This window comes from Choloepus didactylus, chromosome 12 (assembly GCF_015220235.1).
Source record: "Choloepus didactylus isolate mChoDid1 chromosome 12, mChoDid1.pri, whole genome shotgun sequence".
NCBI lineage: Eukaryota > Metazoa > Chordata > Mammalia > Pilosa > Megalonychidae > Choloepus > Choloepus didactylus.
This window is the reverse complement of record NC_051318.1, coordinates 33,100,227-33,116,807: the sequence shown is the minus strand read 5'-3', so window position 1 is coordinate 33,116,807 and position 16,581 is coordinate 33,100,227. Positions and strand designations below refer to the sequence as shown.

General features: G+C 36.4%; 1 protein-coding gene across 5 annotated transcripts in view; it reads left to right on the top strand.

Annotated features, from left to right (window-relative positions):
- Positions 1-13,841, top strand: part of ERCC5 (ERCC excision repair 5, endonuclease) — a 37,990-nt gene extending 24,149 nt beyond the window's left edge. For 3 of the 5 annotated variants that reach the window (XM_037799696.1, XM_037799695.1, XM_037799697.1), the window contains 5 exons: positions 171-384; positions 1,607-1,751; positions 10,536-10,736; positions 11,383-11,467; positions 13,170-13,841. In XM_037799696.1, coding sequence (XP_037655624.1) covers positions 171-384; positions 1,607-1,751; positions 10,536-10,736; positions 11,383-11,467; positions 13,170-13,751 — 1,227 coding nt within the window. In that variant the 3' untranslated portion in view covers positions 13,752-13,841. Of the gene's footprint in view, positions 1-170; positions 385-1,606; positions 1,752-10,535; positions 10,737-11,382; positions 11,468-12,806; positions 12,989-13,169 lie in introns of all 5 variants that reach the window. The other 2 variants (XR_005211053.1, XM_037799698.1) reach the window with 2 other exon arrangements.
- Positions 13,842-16,581: the final 2,740 nt, after the last annotated feature.

Genomic DNA, 16,581 nt, shown 5'->3' with positions numbered 1-16,581 from the left:
GTAGGTTTACTCAACTTGAGCCTTTGTTAATGATGCCTATTGGTATTTTTACTTAATCAAATTCTCCTAGAGAGTGCATTGAATACCCTGTGTAAGCATTGTTCCCACTTCTGGATCAAGGCCAGTTAATGTATTTCAGTAAGGGTCATTGTGTATCTGTAACTCTTCAGGAACTTCTTCGCCTGTTTGGCATTCCCTATATTGAGGCTCCTATGGAAGCAGAGGCACAATGTGCTATCCTGGACCTGAGTGATCAAACTTCTGGAACAATCACTGATGATAGTGATATTTGGCTGTTTGGAGCACGGCATGTCTATAAAAACTTTTTTAATAAAAACAAGTTTGTAGAATATTATCAATATGTGGACTTTCACAACCAATTAGGTAAGTCTTCAGAGAATGATTACTTTTTTAAATATACATTTAGAATTTAGAATTTAAATTCTTTCTTTCCAAGGAACTAATATGAATTAGTGGAAATGGTAGGTCCATACAAGTTTTTATATAATGGTATTTTACCTATTTAGAGAAATAGTAGTTTTTAAATTGGAATTAAGAAATTAAAATCTATTTCTATTTAGGCATTTTCTGCAGTTGAATCATCTGACCTGGGTGGTCAGTGGCTGGTTACTCTAACAACTCCAGAGTGAAGCAAAAGATGGTATAAGTGAGAAATAGGTAGAAATCCCTCCTACTAGAATCATGAACCTCATTGTACTGTTGGTGTTTCTGGCATTGATCAGTCATTCTTTAATTCAATAAACATATATTGAGTGACTTCTTTGTGCCAGTTGCTGTTCTGGGCAGTGGGGATACAGCAGAGAATAAAGCAGTCTGGTAGGGAAATGGTTAAACTAATGCATATATCTTAATATGGCAGTTGGTGGTGTGTGCCCTATAGAAAATCAAATCAGTAAAAGGGAGAGAGAGATTGACAAGGAGTGCAGTACTATTTCAGATAGAGTGGTGACCAGGAAACTTTCTCATAGGTAACTTTTGGGCAGGGTTGTGAAGGAAATGGGAAGCAAGTATTGCTGATATCTTGGAGATGAACATGTTAGACAGAGAGGCTAGTAAGGCCCTGAGGCGGAAGCTTGCTTGGTGTGTTCTAGGGAAGCAAGGAGGCCAGTGTGAATGGAGCAGAGTGAATGAGAAGGAGAACGGCAAGAGTTGAGGTCAGAGAGGTAGGGAGAGAGGGCAAAATCCAGTAGGATTAGTGTGCTATAGAAAGGATTTGTGTGTGGATTGTGTATGTGATATGAGAGAAGGCATGGAATCAAAGATGACTTGGCATTTAATGAAATGAGGGAGGCTGTGAAAGGAGCAGGTGGAGTAGGGGAGTAATGATGAGTTCAGGTTTGGACATGTAAAATTTGAGATGTTCCTTAGGCATTCAAGTGGAAATGTTAGGTTTGTACTTGGATACATGTGACGGTAATTCAGAGGAGACACCCAGGCTAGATATCTAAATTTGGGGTTAATGTACGTTTAAAGCTGGATGCAACTTTCAAAATCTTAACAGAATTTAAAGAAAAGAATCTATTTTCAAATAATAGAAAAGAAATATCATTAGATGCGGAAATACATGTAGTTTTTGCCTTTACAGGATTAGACCGGAACAAATTAATAAATTTGGCCTATTTACTTGGAAGTGATTATACAGAAGGAATACCAACTGTAGGTTGTGTAACAGCCATGGAAATTCTCAATGAATTCCCTGGACATGGCCTGGAACCTCTCCTAAAATTCTCGTAAGTTCTTAATTTCTTTAATTCACATGTTTATGTAACCTCACAAATTAACAAATAGAGCCATTATTTACATAATGAAATGTCACAGATCGTTCATTGAGAAACAGGAGGTTGGGGTTATAAAAGTTAGTTTTCCCTTTTCCAGAGTAATGATGAAATCAGAGTCAGTTTTTTTTTTTTTTAAAGTGGTGATGCGGTTATCCTAGTTCAAAGGTACAAAGCCCAGTCCTGTGGGATTTCATTGGAGTATAGAAATCACCATGTTATTCATTCAAATATTTATTGAGTAGCTACTCAATAAATATTGGGATAAGAAAGATGAGTAAGTCATAGACTGTGCTCTCAAGCTCTTGTGGGCTGGGAGAGTGGGGTGGATGGGATGAAGATGCAAACGTATAATTGCGCGTGTTGAGTCTCAAAGAGGGCTGCCAGAGAGGAGCATGGAAATATAATGCCATGAACTTTATATTCAGTACTGCTGTCCCTTTTTTTCACTGTCTTTGTTCTGTGATAGGTTCAGTAGTGGGCTCTGGTTCATCCAAATCCAGAGTTTTGCTATACTTGGGATATGCTTCAATTTTTGTGGTTCTAAGATGATAGTAGTATGACTATGTCTGTGAATGTGGTTAAGATTTGCCCTTGATGACATCTTTTTTTTTTTTTAGAATATTGTTCACACACCATAAAATTCACCCTTTAAAGTGTGCAGTTCAGAGGTTTTTAGTAGTTTCTTAAGGTTCTACTAAAGAAACTGTTTACATCAGTTTGTCATGAGATACTATTGGCAGTAGTTGATATATGATTCAGTGGTGTTCTCTCCAGTTATGTTCTCATGTTTGAAAAATTCTGGAACATTCAGGTCTGTAGAGTCAGTGAATAGAATTAAACATTAAATACAGAATTGCTTTAATGATTGCCGTCTTTCAACTTTAGCACACATACCAGTGTATATTGTTCTATGCTTTCTTTTTTTTTAATGCAGTTTTATAGAGATATAATCACATAACACAATCAAAGTGTACAATCAGTTGTTCACAGTATCGTCATATGGTTGTGCTTTCATCACCACAGTCAAACTTTGAATGTTTTCATTACTCCAAAAAATAAAATGGAAATTAAAATAAAAAAGAATATCCAAAATCTATGCTTTCTTTATGTCTTGTCATACTTTTCTTATTGTTATGGACACTAACATACTGGAGGTAAGTTATCAGGTAGCTCATGGATCATGGTATGTAAATAACTTAAAAAGCTTCAAATACTTTTACAAATCACTTTACTATAAAAATAAAAAATGGAAAATGGAAAAATTATAAATAATGGACTAAAAATATGGTTAGAATTCACATTTTGGTTTATGTGATTTTAGACTTTTCTATGCACATGTATGCTCATGTATATTTATATGTATACATACATACTCATATTCATGTATGTTTGTGTATATATATATATATATGTATTTTTTTTTAAAACAAGAATGGAATGATGCTACATATATTTTTGTTACCTGTAACCCATTTGGTTATAGAACAGAGTATACTGTCAGCATTGTATTGATTTATATCATTGTTTTTAATGGATCCATAGTATTCTTTGTTTTTGTATGATCATGATTAACTTATTTCTATACTTTAGAAGTATAAACAAACATTGATTTGAGTGTCTTTCTGTATCTATTTCTGGGTTTTTGTGTAACTATTATTTTAGGATAAGTGAAAATGGTATCTAACTTTTCAATTTGATTTCCTAATTATTAATGAGAGTGAATCTTTTTTTCATGTTTATTGACTGTATTTCTGATTTAGTGAATGGCCTGTTGATGTCATTTTCCTTTTTTGTTATTCAAAAATTGTTGCTTGTTTGTTGCCTGTTGAATTGTTGACATTTTTTGAGAGTCAGCTTTAACAATTTCTGCCTTTGGTCTTCTGTCCTGTCTTTGGCTCACTGATGGCAGATATGAGCTGTCTCAATCCTGATTCAGGAGGTTTAGGAGGAATGTGAAGTTAGAAAGCAGGAAGAGCAATAGAATTGAGAAGTTGACCTGCTTCTTTTCTGCTTTCACTTTTTCCTAACCAGACCCTGACTAGTAACTTATTCTTTAAAGTGGTGATATGTGGGACCTTCAGCTTGAATTCAGCCTCAGGTGTGTTTGGTTTGGCCTACACAATGTACACCTCTATAGAGCTTTATTTTTTTTCTTTTTAGGATTTCTTTTTTTTCATGCAATTTTATTTGAGATATATTCACATAACATACAGTCATCCAAAGTATACAATCAGTTGTTCACAGTATCATCATATAGTTGTGCATTCATCACCACAATCAATCTTTGAACATTTTCATTACTATAAAAATTAAAATAAAAAAGAACATCCAAAATATCCCATTCCCTTCCTCCCCCCATTGTTCATTTATTTTTTCTTAAGTACAGTTTTATTGAGATATATTCACACACCCTACAGTCATCCACAGTGTACAATCAGTTATTCACAGCACCATCATACAGTTGTGCATTCATCACCAGAATCGATTTTTGAACCTTTTCCTTACTCCAGAATAAAAATATAAGCAAAAAAGAACGCTTAAATCTTTCCATCCCTTCCTCCCACCCTATTCTTCATCTAATCTTTGTCTCCATTTTTCCACTCATTTGTCCATACACTGGATAAAGGGAATGGGAACCACAAGGTTTTCACAGTGTGCAAGCTACATAGTTACACAATCATCTTCAAGAATCAAGGTCATTGGGTTGCAGTTTGATAGCTTCAGGTATTTCCCTCTAGCCATTCCAACACACTAAAAACTAATAAGTGATACCTATATAGTGCATAAGAATACCCTCCAGAGTGACCTCTTAACTCCATTTGAAATCTCTCAGCCATTGGAACCTTTCTTTGTTTCATCTCTCTTCCCTCTTTTGTCAAGAAGATCCTCTCAGTCCCACAGTGCTGGGTCCAGGCTCATCCCCAGGAGTCATTTCCCACATTGTCAGGGGATTCACACCCCTGGGAGTCATGTCCCACGTAGGGGGGAGGGTAGAAAGTTCACCTGCTTAGTGGGCTTAGAGAGAGAGGGGGCCACATCTGAGCAACAAAGAGGCTCTTTTGGGGAGACTCTTAGACACAATTATAAGAAGGCTTAGCCTCTCCTTTGCAGCAACAAGCCTCACAAGGGAAAGCCCCCCAGATTGAGGGCTCAGTCCACCAAATTGGCAGTACTCAATGTATGCGAGAAAATCAACAATAATCCAGGTGGGGAAGTCCAACATTTCCGCATTTCCCCTCAGTTCCGGGGGGCAGGGAGGGGGGGCGGGCACAAACATGGTTTTACTCTCTGTCCGTGTCACTCTAGAGCTTTACTTTTTTTTTTTTTTTAATTGTGATTGTTCACATACCATACAGTTATCCAAAGATCCAAAGTGTACAATCAGTTGCCCCCAGTACCATCATAACAGCTGTGCATCCATCACCACAATTAATTTTTGTTCAATTTTTAGAACATTTTCGTTACTCCAGGAAAAAAATAAAGAAGAAAAAAAAAAAAAAGAAAAGGAAACTCACATCCTCCCATATCCCTAACCAATCCCCCTCCATTATTGACTCATGGTATTGGTGTAGTACATTTGTTACTGTTTGTGAAAGAACATTGAAATTCTGCTAACTGTAATATATAGTTTGCAATAGGTATGTATGTTTTTCCTATATACTCCTCTATTAATAACTTCTAGTTGTAGTGTCGTACATTTGTTCTGGTTCATGAAAGTGATTTCTAATATTTGTAGAGTTAATCTTGGACATTGCCCACCACAAGGTTTACTGTTTTATACATTGCCATCTTTCAACCTTCAGCTTTCTTTCTGGTGACAAAAATGAGCTTCCCCTTTCCACCACATTCACACATCATTCAGCACTGTTAGTTATTCTCACAGCGTGCTACTGTCACCTCTGTTCATTTCCAAATATTTGAGTTCATCCTAGTTGAACGATCTGCTCATACTAAGCAACCGCTCCCCATTCTTTAGCCTCATTCTGTATCTTGGTAACTTATATTTCATGTCTATGAATTTACATATTATAATTAGTTCCTTTCAGTGAGACTCTGCAATATTTGTCCTTATGGGTCTGGCTTATTTCACTCAGTATATTGCCCTCAAGGTTTCATCGTCAACCCATTTTTCTTTAAGATGGTTTTGTTCACACACCATACATTCCATCCTAAGTAAACAATTGATGGTTCCCTGTATAATCACATATTTATGTGTTCACCACCCTCACCACTATCTATATAAGGACATCTACATTTCTTCCACAAAGCAGGAGGAAGAGTCCAGGAAGGTAAAGAGGCAAAAGAAAAAGAAAAAAGAAAGAGAGAAAACAAATAAACCAAAAACATGACAGCTAGGAAGCAGCAAAAGGAAAGATAACCTTAGATCAAAGTAGAATAAAGAGTCAGCACCACCAATGCCACGTGTCTCACACCCCTCCACTATGCCCCCCTCTTATCCACATTTACCTTGGTATATTGCCTTTGTTACCTTAAAGGAAGCATAATACAATGATTCTGTTAATTATAGTCTCTAGTTTACGTTGATTGTATTTTTCCCCTGATACCTCCCTATTTTTAACACCTTGCAAGGTTGACATTTGTTCTCTATCGTGAAAAAACATATTTGTATATTTTATCACAAATGTTGAACACAGTAGGTTTCACTGAGTTATACCGTCCCAGTCTTTATCTTTCCTCTTTTCTTCTGGTGTCCCACATGCTCTTCACCTTCCTCTTTCAACCATATTCATGGTTATCTTTGTTCAGTGTACTTACATTGCTGTGCTACCATCTCCCAAAATTGTGTTCCAAACCTCTCATTCCTGTCTTTTTCTATCAGTCTGTAGTGGTCCCTTTAATATTTCCTGTAGGGCAGGTATCCTGTTCACAAACTCTCTCATTGTCTGTTGGTCAGAGAATATTTTGAACTCTCCCTCATATTTGAAGGACAGTTTGCCGGATATAGGATTCATGGTTGGCGGTTTTTCTCTTTCAGTATCTTAAATATATCACACCACTTCCTTCTTGCCTCCATGGTTTCTGCTGAGAAATTGCACATAGTCTTCTTGAGCTTCCTTTGTATGTGATGGATTGCTTTTCTCTTGCTGCTTTCAGGATTCTCTCTTTATGTCTTTGGTGTTTGGTAATCTGATTATTAAGCGTCTTGGCATAGGCCTATTCAGATCTATTCTGTTTGGGGTATGCTGCGCGTCTTAGATCTGTAATTTTATGTCTTTCATAAGAGATGGGAAATTTTCATTGATTATTTCCTCTATTATTGCTTCTGCCCCCTTTCTCTTCTCTTCTCCTTCTGGGACACCAATGACATGTACATTCCTGCATTTTGTTTTGTCCTTAAGTTCCCAGAGACGTTGCTCATATCTGTTCTTTTGTGTGTAGGCTTTCAGGTACCTTGTTCTCCAGTTCCTGAGTGTTTTCTTCTGCCTCTTGAGATCTGCTGTTGTATGTTTCCATTGTGTCTTTTGTCTCTTGTGTTGTACCTTTCATTTCCATAGATTCTGCCAGTTTTTTCGAACTTTCAATTTCTGCCTTATGTACACCAGTGTTTTCTTTATAGCCTTTATCTCTTTTGCCATATCTTCTCTAAACTTTTTGAATTGATTTAGCATTATTTGTTTAAATTCCTGTATCTCAGTTGAAATGTAACTTTGTTCCTTTGACTTGTCCATAACTTCATTTTTCTTAGTGTAGGTTGTAGTTTTCTGTTGTTTAGGCCTCTGGCCTCCTTGGCCACCCCAGTCAGGTGTTCGCAGATAAGAACAGGCCCACGTCCCAGCAGAAAGAAATATTCAGTATGTGGTTTCCCTGATGGTGTGTCTTAGAGGATTGACACACCTTGTGCTTTTCTGCCCAGCAGGTGGTGGCTCCTGTCAGCCTGTCACTCAGGCTGGTGTAAGGAGGTGTGACCCGTGGCTTTTCCCCCCAGGCTCTGGGGTCTGGTTCTGAATGGAAGGCAGGCAGTAGAACTGGGCCCCACCTCTTTTCTCTTGGGAAGCTGTGCCCCCTAGAGAGAGGTCATTTGTATATAAATAGATTCTTTGTTTCTCTGACTCTGCTATCTCCACTCTTTTCTGGGTCAGAGTGCTGGGAGTTTAAAATGGCTGAGGCTTTCTCTACTGTAGAGCACTACAAGCCACTAATGGTTGAGGCTTTTCTTCACTGAGCCACCCAGGTTGAGGGGGAGAGAAAGGTGCAGAAAGCCCCTGGATTCACCTGTTGGCCAGAGATAGCACCCGATCCTTGGGGCTCTGTGTCCTGAGACAGCTGCATCCCCTGGCTCTCCAGTGTCAGTCGTCACCAGAAGCCTCTATTTGCTTGTTGGGGACTTGCAGTCTGTATTGAGCAGTTAACATTAAAACCCCAGTTGAAGCTGGGCTGAGACTTGTTTAGGGAGTGCTGCTCTCTAGCTCCGCGAGACTTCCATGAGGGAGGGGCTCTCGGTTCTTGGCTTGGGTCCACAGTTTTTACTTACAGATTTTATGCTGCGATCTTGGGCATTCCTCCCAATTCAGGTTGGTGTATAATGAGTGGATGGTCACATTTGTCTCCCTGCAGTTATTCCAGGTTATTTACTTGTTGTTTCTGTTGTTTATTAATTGTTCCAGGGGGACTAACTAGCTTCCGTTCCTCTGTATGCCGCCATCTTAGCTCCTCCCCTAGAGCTTTACTTTTGAATTAGCTACCCATATTTAACTTGGGGAGATTTCATAGGTAATTTTGGGGAAAAATTATCACAAGGGAAATGAAGATCTAGTAATACTAGTCCCAAATTCCCAAATGGCCCTGAAATAGCAGGAATAGAATTGTAGCAATTCCCCTCTTTCACCCTTCTGTCTTTGCCAGGGGACATGAATCCTTCAATTTCATCACAGTCGCCCCCAGTCTTTATTGTTTCCCCCACAGTTAAGCTCATTGACAGGTACCGTCTTTCATCTTTATGCTAAGTACCTGGCCTTTTCATTTCATGAGCTCACAGTGTTGTTGCATTGATACTCCTAGCTGGAAATCATGATTACCATTTCAAAGATAAAAATACAAAAATAAAGTCAAAGAGGATTATAGGTATTCACCCAGCATATCCTCCTGGAAACAATAATGCAAAACTGATTTAAAAAAAAACTTTTCTCCTTTTTGCATTTTGATACTACTGTGAAGGCTGTAGTTACTCTGTTTTAATGCTAGATGGCACTCCTGCATCGGTGAGGTGAAATGTTGGCTGAGATCTGTGAATCACTTCCTAACATTAATTAAATATATAAAGTACTGGGACATGTTTTTTTAAGGTTCCATTGAATGTGTGGATTTGTAGGGTTATGTTTGTTTTCAACTTTTAAGTTGTTTATTTTTCCTAGTTATAGAAAGTTTTCCGGTTATCTCTCTATGCGTTACAGACCACCTTAAACCTCAGTGGCTTCAAACAACAGCAAAAGTCATTTATTTGGCTCAAGAATTCACAATTCGGTTTGGTGTTGGTGGAGATGTATCATCTCTGTTCCACACGGCATCAGCTAGGGCAACTCAGTAGGGTTAGAGGATCCACTTCAGATCGCTCATACACATGTGGGCAAGGTGGTGCTGATGGTCACCTGGGAACTCAATCAGAACGTTGGCCTGGGGCCTTGGATCCTTTCCGTTTGGGTCTCTCCATGAGCTAGGGCTTCCTTATGGCATTTTGTCTGGTTTCAAGAGCAATTATTCCAAAAAATAGGAGGTGGAAATTGCAGTCTTCTAAGCCTAGCATAGTGTCATTTCCTCTATATATTATATTGGTCAAGTAGTCGCAACGCCCACCTGACATGGCCCCTACTTCTTGATAGGAATAGTGTCAAAGAATGTGTGGCTATCTTTAGCTTTCCTTAATAATTTATGCTCATAAAAAATGAAAAATAGGTAAAATATTTAAAAAAATGAGCAGCTGTATTCTCACCTCTCAGAGAGAGAGCCATTTTAATAAATACATTCCATTCCAATCTTGTATAGCTATAAATCTGTTTTCACATTTCTAAAACAAGGGAAGTGAATAGTACTTACATATTTGGGTTATGAAAATTAAATGGGTTAATAGGTAAAGTGCTTAGAACATTGCCTAGCACACAGTAAAATGATAGTTATTGACTTTTATTATTTTAAATATTTGTTTACTTTTTTTCTTTCTCCACATATATGCACTTTTTCCATATTTGGGATCATATGTTATCTACAATTATGTCCTGCATTTAAAAAAATTACCATATTCTTGGCATCTTTACATTTCATTCAATATTCTTGGATCCATTATTGTATTTGATTCAAGGTAGGTGATACAGATATCTTACTTTCACTTTACCATTAAGAAAGAGACTCAAAGAAGTTGTGACTTTTGTAGTATCGTACTTATCAGTGATTGCTTGCTCGGGTCTGAATGTACCTGTTCTAGCTATGAAATCTTGAGCAAGTTCCTACTTTTTGAGTTGTTTCCTAATCTGTAAGGTGATGATAATGATAGAACTCTTCTTGTGTCATTATTAGGCACGTGAAATACATAACACAGTACCAAGCACAGAGTAAGCATTCAATAGATGTTTGCCGAATATTGTTGTTAATGATATTAAAAATAACATTATTCTATAAGTCTTATAATTTGTTTTGGAGTTTAACTTTGAGTTTATGTCTTTTTCTGTAGTGCATCTATTATAATGTCTTAGTGCTTTATAAATAATTTCCTTTGTCTTATAGAGAGTGGTGGCAAGAAGCTCAAAAAAATAAGAAGATAAGACCAAATCCTTATGACACCAAAGTGAAGAAAAAGTTACGGAAGTTACAACTCACACCTGGGTTTCCTAACCCAGCTGTCGCAGAAGCTTACCTCAAACCTGTAGTTGATGACTCTAAAGGATCATTTCTGTGGGGGAAACCTGATCTTGAAAAAATTAGAGAATATCCTTTTATTTCTTAAAACATAAAGAAGCATCGAGCCAAATAAGTGTTTATGTTTAAAACTTATAGAACATGAACTTGGATCAGTTTTTTCTTCATATTCTATATATTTAATAATCTCTTTTAGTTCTTACCCTCTCAGTTTTAAAGAGGATCTTTGAAATAAACCGTGATAAGCATTCATGGATACAAGGTACTTAAGTATTGTTTTTCCTGAAAAAATAGAATACAACATTAATTTGTCCTTTTTATTACTGCTGTTCTTACTGTATATGTAATCATTTGGAAAAATTTTTAAAAGTTTACAATGGAATTAATCTAACACTTGTTTTTTCTCTCAAAGAAAAAATATGTATGATATCTGAAACTAGTTTTTATTCTAGGGTAACATCTTTGTGTAGTCAAGTCTTTGATCTTCTAAAATGATAGCAGGATACATTTTATCTTAGAGGATATTGAAAAGAACATAGTGCCGGACGATTATGTTCAAATAATTTGTTTTGTTATTTTTTTTTTTTTTCGCTTTAATCTTTATATATCTGAAAGTCTTTGGAGATATGGGGAATCAAGGGTGGTTCACTGGACCTTTGGATTTATCACTTGCTAAATATCCTTAAAAACATGTGTAAGTCTTAACTCCCTGCATATTTTGTCAGCGGTATTTTGGCTGGAACAGGACTAAAACAGATGAATCTCTATTTCCAGTACTAAAGCGACTGAATGCACAGCAGGTAATCATGGTGGACTCGATTCCTAAGTTCAGGATACAGAGTAAACATATTAAGGCTATGGTTGGCAACTATTAAAGATTAGTGAATACTTTTATTTTAGGGCATATCACATACATTTTAAAATTATACCTTAGATGAGAGAACAAAGGAAAACAGAAAAAGAAAAATTTGACTTTATCTTCATTTTCTAATCTCACTTTTAGGACTGGACTTTGGTGTCCTTTCCTATTCTTTCTGACTTTAGAAAAAAAAAAGTCTGGCAACTGATGTCACACAGCAGTGTTTCTGATTAAATAAGTCTTCAGGGTTATTTTCATTTTTAAAAGGTCTTGGAACTATCCAATCCAAAGGAATTCTGATCATTAAATTTCTTTAAGTACTAACATGCTTTACTTCTATAAATGAATCTTGAAAGTGGAGTTCAGCCATTATAATATATAGGCAGGGGATATTTTTGAGAAAAAAAGCCTTTTGTTATAGTCCTTAGTTTACCCATCTAGGTAACTGCAACTTGCTTTACTTGATCTTGAAAAAATTAGAAAACATGCTTTACTTGCATGTTCCTACCCACACAAAAATAAGCCTTCTCCCACCTAGAACCAATCCACAAAATATGCACACAAATAAATCATTTGGCAGAAATAAGGTCATATACTTTGAGATCATATGTTCAAATTAAATCAGTTTCTATTAGGTTAGGTTAATTTTGACAAAAAACAAAAACAAAAACAAAAAAACAAACAAAACCTGAGGTAAACATTTTCAGAGTTTCCCTTTATTTGTCTGATGATTTTCTCTACTGGAAGCATAAACCAATAGAGGAGGAAATGTATTTGGCTTAGTGACTGGTTGCTCCTTAATTTCAGATCAATTTTGTTGTAACATTTTTTTTCTCAATTTTTGTTATAAAGTTAAAATACTCCCCTCCATTAGAAAGTGAAAAGAATTAATTAAAATTACCCATTATTTACCTCCTGTAACAGATGTTAACATTTAGGTTTATTTCCTTTTGTTTTCTCCTCCCTCTAATACCATGTGTTTCTACCATACATAAATGTAACTTTTTGCATCTAACTTTCTCCCTACTTATTAATGTAGGACTCTTTTGTGTGTTGTTGCTTAGTTTTCATAATTTCAAGTGACCAGATTACATTTTCTCAAGGGAATTTACCTTAAGTAGTTCGTTCACTTGTTGTTGGACCTCTAATTTTCGGTTTTTCATAAATAATGCTGTGATGAATATTAGGCATACAACTTTTTCCATATGTAACTGTTTTTTGAGAATATATTCCTAAAAGTAGGTAGTTCCTAATTAATACTGTGAAATTGCTTCCTAAAGGTATTGTATGATGATAATGTTTTTCAAAGAAGAAAATAGTAAAATTTAGAAATAGACCCTATAAAATTATTTTGCTTCAAGAGAAGACAATAGATATGGCTACAGAAAAATATTTAACATTTGAATGCCTAGGAAGAGATTTCATATTTGAGATGTGGACAGAAGACTTAATGACAGTTGGTGTAAGTACTGCTTTAAGTATGATCTAGAAAGTAAAATTTATCAGTAATTCATTTGTCAGAGAACTGGTTCCTGAGAGATAATGAATTAGTATTCTCTGTAATGCCAGTGATTAAGGTTGAGCTCTTTGATTTGGTTTAGAAACTTTACTTACTTGTCTGATTTATTATTATTTCTTTTTAGACCCAGCTCCGAATTGATTCTTTCTTTAGATTAGCTCAACAGGAGAAACAAGAGACTAAGCGTATTAAGAGCCAGAGACTCAACAGAGCTGTGACATGTATGCTGAGGAAAGAAAGAGAAGAAACAGCCAGTGAAATAGAAGCGGTTTCTGTTGCTATGGAGAAAGAATTTGAGTTTCTTGATAAGGCAAAAGAAAAAACCCAGAAGAGAAGCATAGCAAATAAATTGAAAGATTCATCAAGCCCAAAAAGAAAGAGGCTTTCTGTTTCTAAACGAGAGAATAAATGTGGTGGGTTTTTGGGGGAGGCCTATCTCTCAGAATCATCTTCCAGTGAAGATGTTGAAAGTTTATCTTTAAATAATATGCAAATAGGAAAAACAACTAAAGATTCAAAAATCAGCTCCTCTGATTTGCAGAACACAGAGAAACCTGATCGTGTAAAGGATGAAGGTGTGACTACTAGTAGCTCTAGCGATGATGATGGAAAGAAAACAAAGGTAGTCATGGTGACTGCCAAGCCTGTATTTGGGAAGAAAAAAAGGAAACTGCGAAATACAAGAGGAAGAAAAAGAAAAACCTAATTTAAATATATGTATTTTCTATAATTAGATATAACAACATTTCCTAATGAATTGCTGTGAGGAAATAATAAAATTAAACAGATTTGTTCAGTCTTTGTATTTAGTGTGTGGTTTTAAAAAATGTGGATGTGAAACATTACAATTTAATTTTTAATATGTTCCATTTTTCTAGTGTTTTCTATTTCACTGAAAATTTTCTGTTCTTATTTGCATTTTCTTACAATGTCTGATGCTTTCTGACTGTATTTTTAAAAAAGGATTCCTATTGATCAGCACTCCCTGCATTCCCTCTGACTTTCAGAACTAAAAATGGAAAGAAAGATATCCTTATATCTCATACCACTGTAGTGGCAGTTCTACATGAAAGTCCTGCTCCCCCTTGTTTCTCATTTTCTGTGAGGCTCCAGTTAAAAGAATAACAGGAGGGAACCTGACTGCTGGAACATAGTTGAAGAATATGTTTGCTGTGGTTATAGCAAATAATTAGAAAACCTATATATGATGCGTCATTCCACTTGTGAGCATTAGCTTTGGGAACCTCTACTATAATGTCTGACTTCTAAAATACTTTAAGTTGTCAAAAACTGTCTTCCTGTGTAAATGGATTTGGGGACTCAAGTCTGTCATTGAGCTGGTCTAGGTGGGTCAACTTTAGGAGTGGCTTCCAGGGATTCATTATTGTGAAAGATGCTTCTTCAGAGTGGCTCGGCCATGGTTATTTTAAGATTGCTTCTGCTGAGCCTTCTCACAAAAACAACTCCCAAACTATTGGTTGCTCAGGCTAAGAAAAGTCTGAGGATAGTATTACAAAGTACTTTGAGCTTATGTTCTTCTGCCTTCAGAGGTACTTTCTTTGTATCTGTATTCTCTGGAATCTTTAGTATTTCCATCTCTACTGATTTTCTTTCCCTGCCTTCAAATAGTTGAAAAACCTTCCCCAACAAAAATGAAATACAAGTTGATACCATCCAAGAATCTTTGAATTACTTGTGGGTGCTTTTTTTAGACTCTTATATTTACTTTTCTGCCAACCTTTTCAAATACGTGGACAACAGCTGCTGCTCTTCTTTGCTCATTGTTTATTCCATCCCAGTTTGAAATGTCTTCTGCTTCTATTCAGTCTTCTATAGCAGCTTTCTTTTAAAGTCAACACTGACCACATAAGCCCCCAAATCTGTTTTTTTAATGCAATTTTATTGAGATATATTCACATAACATACAATCCTTCAAAGCCAAATCTTTTCTTAATGCTTGTTTTCTCTGGGGTTCTTTGAACAGTTGAACACTTTTAAAAAATATCTTTAATTTTTTCGTGAGTTTCCATTTCTCAAAATTATTAATAATTGAAAGTTTTCTGCATATGTATTTGTGCGGGGTAACAGTTAGGTTAAAAAATTCTGTTACTTATAATAGATCATATTTGCTTTGCACTGTATTAGCTGGGGAAAAGGCTAAGCTGCTATAACAAAGAGATGTCCATACACAATAGCCTAATTAAGCTAGAACATTATTTTTCTCTTACTCAACAGTCTGGTCAGTATAAGTTGGTAGGGCCAGTGTGCTCCATGAGGTCATTCAGTGTCCCAAGTCAGTCATCCCCATAGTGCTATTTTCCTGAATGGTGTAATTGGGTCACTACTACATCTGCATTTAAATATGCAGGAAGGGGAAAGAACTGAGGTACAGAGAAAGTGGATTGTCTTATGTCAGAAGTAAATGGAAAACTTACATTTGCTCCCATTTCGTTGGGCTGAACTGAGCATGTGGCCACATCTATGTATGCTCATAAATGTAATCTCTAGCTGGCCTATGGGCCCAGGAACAAAGGAGAATGGATATTCAGGATTGTTAGCAGTTTATTCCATAAGTATGGCATAGAACAGTTTCATATTATATCCTCTTTTTTCCCTTAACCCTGTAACCAAGGTATAAATCACAAAGGAAGAAATAAATTTAGAGATCTTACCACCAAATTCACCCATGCAGTAGGAGCCAGCCTGCCCTCACATTATGGATCTCTGGCCTTGTTCTGTAGGAAGCAGAGTAACCTCTATGTGCATACAGGTGCCAAGCTAACAGGTGACAGCCTGAAAGACTGAACCAAGAAACTCCTTTTTGGCTCACCCTCTCAGAACTTGCCCTGCAGGCAGAAGCAGCTCTAACTCAGCTAAAGCAGTGTCAGAAAAAATTAAATCCAAGAGGCCTGGAGCAAAGGCTTACCTGCTTTAAGACATAATAGAGTAACTGGGAGAGGAGATAATCTATTTTATATGCGGTGGAGGGGACATTTGGATTCTTGTAAGTGGGGGAAATCCTAAGGCCATGAGTAAGCACACACCCAGGACAAGATGTGGGCTCTGAAAAAATGGAGAGGACCCTGCTCCTCACTTTTTCTTTGGACTGATTTTCTGGATAGGAGGACTATACTGATGGAGAACACTGACCAACTCAGAGCCAATTTTCAAAGACTGTGAAAGGTGTTGTGTTTTTTTTTTTTTTTTTTTTTTTTTTTGCTTTTGTTTACTTGTGTTAGTTCCTGGAACTCAAGGAAATCTCTGTAATATCACTAGCTGGAAACAAACTTAAGGAACAGATAGCTCAGGGACAAAATCCTGGAGTTAACACTTGAAAATATTAAAATGTACAATGTGCAACAAAAGATTACAAAACAAAGAAACAGGAAATGGCCCACCCAAAGGGAAAAGATAAAAATTCAAAAATCATCAGTGAGGAATACCAGACTTTGCATGTACTAGAAAAAGACTTTAAAAATTGATCAGTATGCTCAGGAGGATAAAGGAAAACACGGAGGGAGAACAAAATGCTATCA